Source organism: Microplitis mediator, chromosome 9 (genome assembly GCF_029852145.1).
Source record: "Microplitis mediator isolate UGA2020A chromosome 9, iyMicMedi2.1, whole genome shotgun sequence".
In the NCBI taxonomy this organism is placed as follows: Eukaryota; Metazoa; Arthropoda; class Insecta; order Hymenoptera; family Braconidae; genus Microplitis; species Microplitis mediator.
The window spans coordinates 19,383,506-19,396,652 of record NC_079977.1 but is presented as its reverse complement, the minus strand read 5'-3'; the positions used below and the strand labels follow the sequence as shown (position 1 = coordinate 19,396,652).

At 31.2% G+C, this 13,147-nt stretch overlaps 1 protein-coding gene across 2 annotated transcripts in view; it reads left to right on the top strand.

Moving 5' to 3' along the window:
• The window catches only part of LOC130674402 (major facilitator superfamily domain-containing protein 8), a 31,918-nt gene that overhangs the window by 17,970 nt on the left and 801 nt on the right, over positions 1 to 13,147 (top strand). Inside the window, exons 2-9 of one of the 2 annotated variants that reach the window (XM_057479718.1) lie at positions 725 to 778; positions 879 to 1,377; positions 3,314 to 3,557; positions 4,021 to 4,109; positions 4,170 to 4,389; positions 6,558 to 6,657; positions 6,746 to 6,880; positions 10,978 to 11,090. In XM_057479718.1, coding sequence (XP_057335701.1) covers positions 1,183 to 1,377; positions 3,314 to 3,557; positions 4,021 to 4,109; positions 4,170 to 4,389; positions 6,558 to 6,657; positions 6,746 to 6,880; positions 10,978 to 11,090 — 1,096 coding nt within the window. In that variant the 5' untranslated portion in view covers positions 725 to 778; positions 879 to 1,182. Of the gene's footprint in view, positions 1 to 724; positions 779 to 878; positions 1,378 to 3,313; positions 3,558 to 4,020; positions 4,110 to 4,169; positions 4,390 to 6,557; positions 6,658 to 6,745; positions 6,881 to 10,977; positions 11,091 to 13,147 lie in introns of those variants that run through there. The other variant, XM_057479719.1, reaches the window with a different exon arrangement.

The window sequence follows — 13,147 nt, the reverse complement described above, 5'->3', positions numbered from 1 at the left end:
TTTTCAGAATTTTGGCAAAATGTCTATAAATTTGTTCGAAATAGAACAAAAGTAAAGTGATCTTATGGTTGAAATTTTGGCCACTTATATGGTCCCATATTGATTATCATACATGGTATTTTCATGTGGGGGAGTAAGAAAATTTTTATAATTTTAAATTTCTAAGACGTTGATAATATTTTGCTTAAAAATCTTAGAAAATTTTTGCACCCAATTTTAGACACTTTTTGGATATTTTTCGAACACATGTCGTACATAAATTTTTTTGATTTTGAGTCTATTTTTCTTAAAATACTAAGAAAACTTTTTGGTCATTTTTTGAATATTTTTCGAATACATTTCGTATATGAAATTTCTTCGATTTTGAGTCTATTTTTCTTAAAATACTAAGAAAACGTTTCGAAGAAAATAAACTCAAAATCGAAAAAATTATGATATTGAAGTTAGCCAACGTCTAATAATTTTTAAAGTTTATTTTAGACAGTAAATTATAAAAAAAAAAAATTTGAAAAAATTGCACTTGTGGTTTTCAAAATTTTCTACATCTGCATATTTTTTTTTTTTTTTTTTTGTAATTTATTTGTTGAAAAAAAAATCCGAAAATTTTTAATTGTCTGCTAACTTTAGGATCATAAGAAATTTCATGGACGAAATTCTTAGTCCGACCGCCTACTAATTTTTCTATAAAAATTTGTCCCAATAAAAACTTTCTTTTTGTTTTCAGACACGAATTTCTCTTGCCACAATGACTGATCTCAATATATATAAATGCTAATTAGTAAGTAAATTGTTTTAAAAAAAAAAAAAAATATATATATATATATATATATATATATATATATATATATATATATGTAAATTAAAAATTTTTTTTTCAGGTAAAAAAAAAGTAATAATGAATCTATGGGTAGTAAAAATAAAAAAAATACTTAGATGACAAGTAAATTGAATGAATATTTACTTAAATAAAATTAGATGTCGCAAGAGCAGATAAAAAAAAATAATCAAAAAATGATTGTCACTTATTATGATAATTATTTAATTATATTTTGATAATTAGCTTGTGATTACAACTGATATTAACTTATCAAGTGATAAATGATTAAATATATGAATGTATATATGTAGTTAATAGTAAATTAATAAATTTGAAAGTTAGAGAATTTACTTAGAAAAAAAAAAATGGAATGTCTATCTTGTGTTAAATTACTACGTTTACCTGAGCGTAAACGTAAATTAAGAGTTGATGATGACTTGGAGACTGTAATTGAACGTACAGAGAGATGGAGAAGTATTTATGTCATATATTTTACTATGTTTTTAATGTCACTAGCATTCAGTATTGTTTTAACTGGAGTTTGGCCATATTTAGATAAGGTAATTATTTTTTTTTTTAATATTTGAGGAAAGTGGGTCAGTGAGTAAAATGGGTCAGTTTAAGGAATAGAAGTAGTTGGGGTAAAACGGGGCATCTAGTGATTTTTATCGTTTAAGGTACAAAGAGAGCATCGATTTTAGATTGTGGGGTTGATTGGAAAAGTTAAAATATTTGGGACAAATTGGGACAGAAAAACAATTAGTAGCTTTTTTTATGGAAAATGGGCTTCAATGAATTAGGAAATTTAAAAATTATTGATATTTAGGCAAAAGTGGGACATCTTAAAATTTTTTCGGGGTGAATTGGGACACTAAAAACTTATCGATACTTGGGACACCTGGAAAATGTGTCTTGAGTAAATTGGGACATGGAAATATTTGTAGTTTCGGGTGAAAAATAAAACGCGAAGAAAATTGGGACACTTAAAACATGTTAAAATTTGGGACAAAGTGGGACACCTTGAAATTGTGTCTTGAGTAAATTGGGACACATAAAAAATTTATAGTTTCGGGTGAAAAATAAAACACGAAAAAAATTTGCACTAAAAAAAAATTACAATTTGGGACAAAGTGGGACACCTTGAAATTGTATCTTGAGTAAATTGGGGCATCGAAAAATTAGCAGTTTCGGGGAAACAAATCAATCTCGGATTGGGACACTGAAAAATATCAATATTCAGGACAAAGTGGGACGGCCTAAAATTCTTGCTTGAGTAGAATGGGACTTCTAAAAATTAGTAATTTCCGGAAAAGAACGAACTCGAAGAAAATTGGGACACTTGAAAATATGTATCAATATAAGGGACAAAATGAGACATCTTAAACCTTTTTCTTAAGTAATTTGGGACATGGAAATATTTGTAGTTTCTGGAGGAAAATAAAACTAGAAGAAAATTAGGACTAAAAAAATATCAATGCTCGGGATAAAGTGGGACATCTGAAAATTGTGTCTCGAGTAAATTGGGACACAAAAAATTTGTAGTTTTTGGAAAAAAATAAAACGAGAAGAAAATTGGGACACTTAAAACATATTAAAATTTGGGACAAAGTGGGACACCTTAAAATTGTGTCTTAAGTAAATTGGGACATCAAAAGATTAGCAGTTTTGGGTGAAAATCATTCTTAGATTGGGACACTAAGAAATATCAATATTCGGGACAAAGTGGGACGGCCTAAAACTCTTGCTTGAGTAGATTGGGACTTCTAAAAATTAGTAATTTTCGGAAAAGAACGAACTCTGAGAAAATTGGGACACTTGAAAACATCAATAATTGGGATAATATGAGACATCTCAAAATTTTTTCTTGAGTAAATAGGGACATCGAAATATTTGTAGCTTCTGAAGGAAAATAAAACTAGAAGAAAATCGGGACACCAAAAACATATTAAAATTTAGGACAAAGTGGGACACCTTGAAATTGTATCTTGAGTAAATTGGGACATTGAAAGATTAGCAGTTTCGGGTGAAAATCAATCTTAGATTGGGACACTAAAAAAATTTCAATATTCGGGACAAAATGGGACGGCCTAAAATTCTTGCTTGAGTAGATTGGGACTTTTAAAAATTAGTAATTTCCGGAAAAGAACGAGATCGAAGAAAATTGGGACACTTGAAAATATCAATAATTGGGACAAAATGGGACGTCTTAAAATTTTTTATTGCATAAATTAGGACATGGAAATATTTGTAGTTTCTAGAGGAAAATAAAACTAGAAGAAAATTGGGCCACTAAAAAAAATCAATACTTGGGACATTGGAAAATTTAGTACTTTTTTCACTAACTTTTTTTTTGTGTAAATAAAAATTCAGCTACAGAGACAACAAATTATCAAATTTAATTCGTGACCATTTTACTCCATACTCGTCGATTTATTCCATTAGATTTAATAGATGAATTAATAAACGAATTTTGATTAAAAAAATTTTTTTTTTTAGTTAGATCCTAGTGTAAAAAAAGAATTTATCGGATATGTAGTAGCTGCAAATCCATTTGGTCAAATGATATTTTCACCAGTAATTGGTTGGTGGGGAAATAAACGTGGATCTGTAAGGTTACCATTATTATTAACATTAGCACTATTTGTTATTGCATCAGTTATTTATAGTACACTGGAATTAATTCCTGGAGATAAAAAAACCTGGATGGTTGCTGCCCGTTTTATAGTTGGGGTCAGTTCAGGTAAAAAAAAATCATATTTGATTGAGAAAAACAAAATTTTGAATCATTCGAAATTTGAGTAGACTCAATAGTTTTTCAAAAGGCTGTAGCTTCTAAACTATCAAGTTTAGAGTAATTTTGAAAGATGACTAATTTGTAGAAAACTAAATTTCCTAGAAAATTGATAGAATTCAAAATTTCGACAAGTTCGTTTGCTTAAAAGTTACAGCGTTTTGAAAATAAAAACTACAATTTAAAATTTTTGACTTAAAATTTTCGACTGTTGGCTTTGAAATCGATATAACTCATTAACTATCGATCCAACAGAATTTTATGAGAGAAATAATTTTGTAGGAAATTTAATTTTCTATAAATTTTGTCTGATTCAAAATTTTGATAAACTCAATCGTTAGTAAGTTATAGCGCAAGAGAAATAAATATTTTCATTTGAGTAGAAATTTGTGATGAATAATTTTTTACACAGCAAATATTGCGGTAGCGAGATCATATTTGTCAGCAGCAACGAAATTATCTGAAAGAACGAAAGCCGTATCAATGGTCTCATTAGCTCAGGTAATTAATAATATTCTTCATTGATAGCAAATTTGACAAATAAATAAAAAATACTTCCAGGTACTAGGATTTGTAGTCGGTCCAGGCTTACAAGCAGCAGTCACTCCATTGGGAGATGCAGGATTCAATATTTTCGGACTACCTTTCAATATGTACACAATGGCTGGTTGGATAAACGTATTTTTCGGATTATTGAATTTAATTTTTATATTACCATGGAATTTTAAAGAACACAAAATAGCTGCACGCGAAGCCATGAGAGATCAAGGAAAATCTTCTGGTAATTGAAAAAAAAATTATTTGAAACATTTTTTTGAATTTACTGAAGTCGGGGCAAAATGTGACATTATTTGAAAAAAAAATTCATTTTTTTTAAATAGTTACAGTTCAGAGAAAAAAATGAGGCAAGTTGGTTTGAACCTGCGACCAATTGAATTTTTTTATTTTTCTTAGTTGTTATTTTATTGAAAACTGGAATAAGAGAACTCTGGACCCCTTTAATTTTTTTTTCAATCCCTGAAAACTGTGTAAAATTTAAACATGAGTTATTATATATAAGTATATGGAATCAGCCAAAAAACAGATTGCATCTGTAAAAAAGTGCGCCAACCCGACTAGAATTTTTTATTAGGACCTGACGAGGTCCTTATCAGGTTAACCTTTTTTCAAATAAGATTCAGATCAGGATATTTTGACGAGGAACATATGGATATAACGGTAAGACCCACGAGGTCCTCATCTGGATTGCCTTATCAGGTCCTTACCAGGATATCTTCATCACAGCCTCATCACGATTACCTCCTCAGGTCCTTACCAGGATATCCTCATCGAATCCTTGTCAAGATTACCTCCTCAGGTCCTTACCAGGATATCCTGATCGAATCCTTGTCAAGATTATCCTCCTCAGGTCCTTACCAGGATATCCTAATCGAATCCTTGTCAAGATTACCTCCTCGATCCTTACCAGGATATCCTGATCGAATCCTTGTCAAGATTATCCTCCTCAGGTCCTTACCAGGATATCCTAATCGAATCCTTGTCAAGATTACCTCCTCGATCCTTACCAGGATATCCTGATCGAATCCTTGTCAAGATTATCATCAGGTCCTTACCAGGATATCCTAATCGAATCCTTGTCAAGATTACCTCCTCAGGTCCTTACCAGGATATCCTGATCGAATCCTTGTCAAGATTATCATCAGGTCCTTACCAGGATATCCTCATTGAATCCTTGTCAAGATTATCATCAGGTCCTTACCAGGATATCCTCATCGAATCCTAATGAGGATTACCTCCTCAGGTCCTTACCAGGATATCCTCATTGAATCCTTGTCAAGATTATCATCAGGTCCTTACCAGGATATCCTCATCGAATCCTTGTCAAGATTACCTCCTCAGATCCTTACCAGGATATCCTCATCGAATCCTTGTCAAGATTATCATCAGGTCCTTACCAGGATATCCTCATCGAATCCTTGTCAAGATTACCTCCTCAGATCCTTACCAGGATATCCTCATCGAATCCTTGTCAAGATTACCTCCTCAGATCCTTACCAGGATATCCTCATCGAATCCTTGTCAAGATTATCATCAGGTTCTTACCAGGATATCCTCATCGAATCCTCGTCAAGATTGCCTCCTCAGGTCCTTACCAGGATATCCTGATCGAATCGTCAAGACTATCATCAGGTCCTTACCAGGATATCCTCATCGAATCCTTATCAGGATTACCTTCTTAGGTCCTTACCAGGATATACTCGTCAAATCTTTATCAGGGTTGCCTTATTAGTAATTATTTTTAAAAAAATATTAAATTGCGAAAAAAAATTAGAAAATTTGAATTCGATCCGGAATGTTATCTATTGTATTAAGAGCATTAATTAGAGGAAGTAAACATGTTTTTTATTGATAAAAAAAATCCCAATGACTACAGCAAAATGTCCATGAATTTCTTCGAGATAGGACAAAAGTAAACTGATTTGATGGTTGAAAGCCACAAAAAGTAATAACCGGCTTAGGGGGCCTTTCTTACCCCATCCTCCTAGTGATCATTAGTATTCATCTTTAAGCGAATATTAGCCCATTTTACCTCAGTCAGCTTTTTCCAGTTTGTAATAAAATAATTCCGGCACCAAAATAGCAAATGTTTAAAAAAAAATTTCGTTACCAAAAATTAAAAATTGGATGCTCAGAATGACCGACTTGTGCCATAATCTTCCTTTTTTTTTAAACCAGAACTGAGAGTTTAAAAAAAAAACTTTTACCTCAAAAATAATTTTTCATTTTGCCCTGGCCTTTATTAGACTCTGGAATCATATCAATTCTGCTTTATAAAAAATAAATTTATCAAAACATGTCTAATATAAGACACTGAGTAGTGAATTAATAAAACAATTAAGTGAAGCTTTTAATTTTAATTACACCATTGTTATTTTTTTTTTTTAATAGAAAAAGAAGCATGGAAAGCAATAAAACCAGATTATGTAGCAGCTTGGACATTAATTTCTGCTTTTATAATATTAGTTTTTAATTTTGTGTTATTAGAAACGTACGTAAGAATCAACTTAGCAGACACTTAATTATCGAATTAATAAATTAAGATGATAAAATTAATAATTTATATTTTATGTTAATAGTCTTGGCACTCCGCTGACAATGGATCAATTTGCATGGACTAAAAAAGAGTCACTTTATTACATGGGAATAGTAATGAGTGTTGGTGCCGTAATAGCTTGTGTTGTTTTCGTGATTATTGAACCTCTGTGCAAAAGGTAAACGATTGCAATATTTATGAGGATTTGAATATTTATGAGTATCAATACATTGTAAGCATACAGTAATAGAACCCAAAAAATGAACAGTTTCTTAGATAGATAACTCGTGCCATCAAGTATAATACCTGAGTTCAGGGTTTGGGAACACGGGCGCCAGCAAGTGTTACCAACCGGACAAGAATATTATTCTCGATGGCACTAGTCGACTGCGATAGTTAACTTGATAAACTACACGGAAAAAAAATTCTAGTTAAATTTACGATGCTAACATCGTAATTTTTCCTATCGATCATTGTAGTAGTGAACTACACCTTCAAAATCAATTTTTACGATGTAGCATTGGAAATTTTATTTAAGAAATAATACTTCAGATAAATAACACAAATTCTTGAGCTCTTTATTATAAATTACGATGTGAACATACACGGAAAGAAAATTATGGAAACGGTTCCCATAAATCTGTAAAATTTTTCCTAGACCAATATGGGAACTATGGCCATAAGTTATGGGAGCAGGTCCTATAATTATGGAAACGCTACCCATAACATTAAAGAAATAGTTCCTGTAATTAGAGGAAGGGTTCCTATAATTCATAGGAATTGTTCCTATAATATTATGGGAATAGTTCCCATAATATATAAGAATGAACCTCATATTTCATAGGAATCCTTCCCATAATATTATAGGAATAGTTCCCATACCATTATGGGAATAGGTCCCATACCATTATGAAAATAGTTCCCACAATTGTACGGGAATAGCTCCCATAATGATATGGGAATAGTTCCTATACCAATATGGAAATAGTTCCCATACCATTATGGGAACAGTTCCCATACCATTATGGGAACAGTTCCCATACTATTATGGGAACCATCCTTATATTGGTATAGGAACTATTCTCATACCATTATGGGAATAGTTCCCATAATTATATGGAAATAGTTCTTATAATTATATGGAAATAGCTCCCATAATGATATGGGAATAGTTCCTATAATTATACGTGAATAGCTCCCATAATGATATAAAATAGTTCCCATAATATTATGGGAACCATTTCCATGATGGTATGGAAATAGTTCCTATACCAACATGGGAATAGTTCCTATACCATTATGGGGACAGTTCCCATAGTTGTACGGGAATAGCTCCCATAATAATATGGGAATAGTTCCCATAATATTATGGGAACCATCCCTATATTGGTATAGGAACTATTCTCATATTATTATGGGAATAGTTCCCATAATATTATGGGAATCATTCCCATATTGGTATAGGAACTATTCTCATACCATGATGAGAATAGCTCCCATAATGATATGGGAATAGTTCCCATAATATTATGGGAACCATTTCTATGATGGTATGGAAATAGTTCCTATACCAATATGGGAATAGTTCCCATACCATTATGGGGACAGTTCCCATAGTTGTACGGGAATAGCTCCCATAATAATATGGGAATAGTTCCCATAATATTATGGGAACCATTCCCATATTGGTATAGGAACTATTCTCATACCATGATGAGAATAGCTCCCATAATGATATGGGAATAGTTCCCATAATATTATGGAAACCATTTCTATGATGGTATGGAAATAGTTCCTATACCAATATGGGAATGGTTCCCATAATACTATGGGAACTATTCCCATAATACATAGCAAAAGTTCCCATAATTTTTTTTCCGTGTAGTTGAATTTGAAGTAATAGAAATTTTAAATGAAAGTATTAAATAATAATCCTTCGGGTGTTGGATTCGAACCTTTTGGATGCAAACTGACCGACGCCTTGGACCATCTGGCCACAGAAGGGCCCACAAGTCTACGTAGTTTTTAAGATTCATATAAACGATATAAATAAACAGTCATAAGTCACGAGAATGCCTCTTACGATGGACACAGTTACTTTTAACAAATTACGATGTAACATCATAATTTTTTATAACTTACATCATATTATAACAGAGGTAGCACTGTAATATTTATTTTACTTAAGTGATCCAGTAATTTTATCAGTAGATTAATGACACTCAGTAGTGGAATAAGATCTAGAAGCAGCCTGCGACCAACAGAGAGTTGATTTAATAATTTATAAGGTCGTCGATTCATTATATATATATATGTCTTTGAAGGTCCAAGTTGGTTCATTTCGAGTTTTCATCATGATTGAATCTCAAAATGACTTATGTAGGTTTTCAATGCTCATTTGGGATCAAAGTATGTCTTAGATTTTGACTCAGGAAAAAATTAAAAAAATCAAATTGATAATTTAAAAGTTCGATAAAAATTTATTATTAAGTAAAAATAAAAGTAACGATCAAAAATAAACTGAGTGCTTGAGGTGTGCACTTTTAGATTTTCTAACATTTTTTTTCTCCGTGATCGAGATATTATTAAAACTCGTAATAGAGACAATATAATAATAATTAATAATTTAGAATCATACATTTTTAAGTGAAAAATAGTGTATACTTATCATGCAGAAGCATCTAAAGCGTAAATGTTAGTAGATAGTTATCATCATAAAATGGTGAGTTAGATGAGCAACACACGTAATCTACATAATTTTATTTTTTTTTCTATTTTAAAATAGCGATTTTTGATATATCGCTAACAGAGGACTATACTTTCGAAATTTAATGTTGCACAATAAACCATTTGTAAGTTTATTTAACAAATAACAAATAAAATTACAACACAGTAATGAACAGTTAACTACTTTTCAGTAAAAGATATATGATTATATTGATTTGACATGAATTTCTCTACACGGAAAGAAAATTATAGCAGCGGTTCCCATAATTTTGTGAAATTTTTTCCTATACCATCATAGGAATTACGACCATAAATTATGGGAGCGGTTCCTATAATTATAGGAATGTTTCCCATAATTATAGGAATAGTTCCTATAATTATCAGAATGTTTCCCATAACACTATAGGAATGGTTCCTATAATTATAGAAATGGTTCCTACAATTTATAGGAATACTTTCTATAATATTATGGGAATCATTCCTATAATTTATGGCAATGGTTCCTATAATTTATAGGAACTATTCCCATAAATTATAGGAACCATTCCCATAATATTATGGGAATGGTTCCTATAATAGTATGGAAACTATTCCCATAATATTATGGGAATGATTCCCATAATGCAATTGGAATGGTTCCCATACCATTATGGGAACGGTTCCCATAATATTATGGGAACGGTTCCCATAATATTATGGGAACCATTCCCATATCATTATGGGAACCATTCCCATATCATTATGGGAACCATTCCTATAATGTTATGGGAATGGTTCCCATATTATCATGAAAAAATTAATTTAAAGAAAAGTGTGGTAATCACTTCTACAATACACAGAAATATTATTAAACATAAAAACAAAAATTCAAACATTGAAAAAAAAATCGTACTTGGCAAAAAACATTAAAATTTTTAACCAGAATTTTTTGTCAGCACAAAACATTCAAGAAAATTCAAATTTTGGGAAATTTCTACACTATTGTGCAAAAAAAAATTTAATGATATTATAGGGATGGTTCCCATAACATTATGGGAATAGTTCCCATAATATTATAGGAATAGTTCCTATACCAATATGGGAACCATTCCCATAATAGTATGGGAATGATTCCCATATCATTATGGGAACCATTCCCATAATGGTATGGGAATCATTCCCATACTATTATGGGAATGGTTCCCATAATATATGGGAACCATCCCTATAGTAGTATAGGTACTGTTCCCATACCATTATGGGAACCATTCCCAAAATGCATAGGAAAACTTCCCATAATTTTCTTTCCGTGTAATGACAAGTCAAATAAATGAGTCGGTAAAGTAGAATTTCTTGTAATTTCGATTTTATTGAAATTAAAACAACGGGATTTATACGAAAAAAATCTAGAATATGGTTGACCTTGTGGACGTTATTTTAAAAATGTTTTAAATAATTAAGGTGATCGAATTAAAAATCTGGTTGAGATCTTAATCTTGATAAATTTTAATGATTGCTATAAACTTCTATATAAATGTATTGTTAACTATTAATTATTATTAATTGCAGATTCGATGAAAGGAGAGTCATGTTATGGGGTGGATTTTTGTTCATGGTAGTTGGACGAATTATTTGTATACCATGGGGTAATACTGATCCACCACTCATTGCTGAAAGAGAATGTAATTATCTCAGTTCATTTATATTCATTAGATAATAATAATTATAAGTTCGAATTCGTTAGAAATAACATGTAGTATAGCTTAAATTAATATTTCTGGTGAAGGATTCGAGATACGGCAAAAATTACAAGAACTAACTTGACGGGGAATTTGATTTCCTACAAAAAAGTACCTATCAAGTTTTTACGTAAATCCAATAGTTTAGCTACAATTACAATGCCAAGTACTCAATCTATCCTTATACACGGAAAGAAAATTATGGAAACAGTTCCTATAATTCTATAAAATTTTTTTCTATACCAACATAGGAATTATAACCATAAATTATGGGAGCAGTTCCTATAATTATAGGAATGTTTCCCATAACATTATAGGAATGGTTCCTATAATTTATACGAATTGTTCCTATAATATTATGGGAATCATTCCCATAACATATAGGAATGAACCCTATATTGTATAGAAATCATTCCCATAAATTATAGGAACTATTCCCATAATATTATAGGGATGGTTCCCATAATGCTATTGGAATAGTTCATATACCATTATGGGAACCATTCCCATAATATAATGGGAATGGTTCCCATATTGGTATAGGAACTATTCCCATATATTATGGGAACCATCTCTATGATAGTATGGGTAAAATTCCTATACCATCATGGGAACTATTCCCATTATGCATAGCAAAAGTTCCCATAATTTTCTTTCCGTGTACACACTTTAGCTTAAAATTGACAGTTATTTGACAATCGAAATTACCGAAATTTTCTGCTCGAATTTGCCAACCATTTGACGGTAAAAGTTAGAAGGAAAAATTTGTGGTTAATTTTTTCCTTAATGTAGAGGTACCTTTTTTAAAAGAAAAAACCCCTAATGAAAGTTTCCTTGAAGTTTTCGTCAAACATCCATCAACTTCAGTCCTTTCCGGTTTTTACGACAATTTTTATACAACTTTTGAAGTGGATTTGCATTCTAATTCGGGTGGTACATTTTCATCAAATTGTATAGCAAGTTACGTGACGGACATTTGACGAGAAATTCAAGGAGACTATTGTAAGGTAAACTTTTGCTAAACAAACTGAACTATTAGGGTGTAAACCTATCGAAATCATCGTTTTTCAAATTTTTAAATGTTTGAATTGCAATTATGGCTAAACTAATTACGATACGACAAAAATAGACAGAATAAAACTTACAGGAAATTTAATTTTCTACTAAAATTCTTTTAATCATTTTTACGTAAGTCTAATAGCTTAGTCAGAATTTTAGTTTGAAGTACTCGATCTATTTAATTTTAAGGACGTCGATCCGTTTTTGGCGAAACCAGATTACGGAAATTTACCACATTTCGCCGTAATTTACTCTAAAAAAAAACGTCATCTCTGCGGTAAATTTACCGCAATTTACGGTAAGTTAAATAGTATAGGTAATTTACGGCATTTGACGGCGAAATACGTTAGAATGCGGAAATTTACGGTAATTTGTGGAATTTTTATCGTAAGCACTGTATTCTTTTGGATTTTTAGATTTTTTTACGATGCAATACTTCATATTACGGTAAAATACCACATGCTTGCCACAATATTACGGTACATTACCATTATATTACTGCAAACGTACGGTAAAAACATCGTACTGTTGTTGTGTAGTACTGTATTTTTGCCGTAAAATACCGTACGTTTTCCAGAAAACACCTATTTTTACCTCAAATTGCGTTATTTTACCTTAAAACCGTAATTCTTCTCAATACCGTCAATCAATTACCGTAAACTACCGTAGTTCTTCCGGATACCGCAAATTACTGTAATTACCAAAATTTACCGTAGATTACTGTAATTTGCTCAAATACTGCGAATTACGATAATTACCGTAATTTTTTCGAATACCGTAAATTAGGTTATAACCGTAATTTACCGTAAATTGTCGTATACCCTAAACTGCGGCAAATTACGGTAATTATTGCCATTTAACGTAAAATAGTAACCCTCCTGAATACCGTAAATTAGGTAATTACCTAATTTACCGTGATGCGTCCGCATACGGTAAATTTG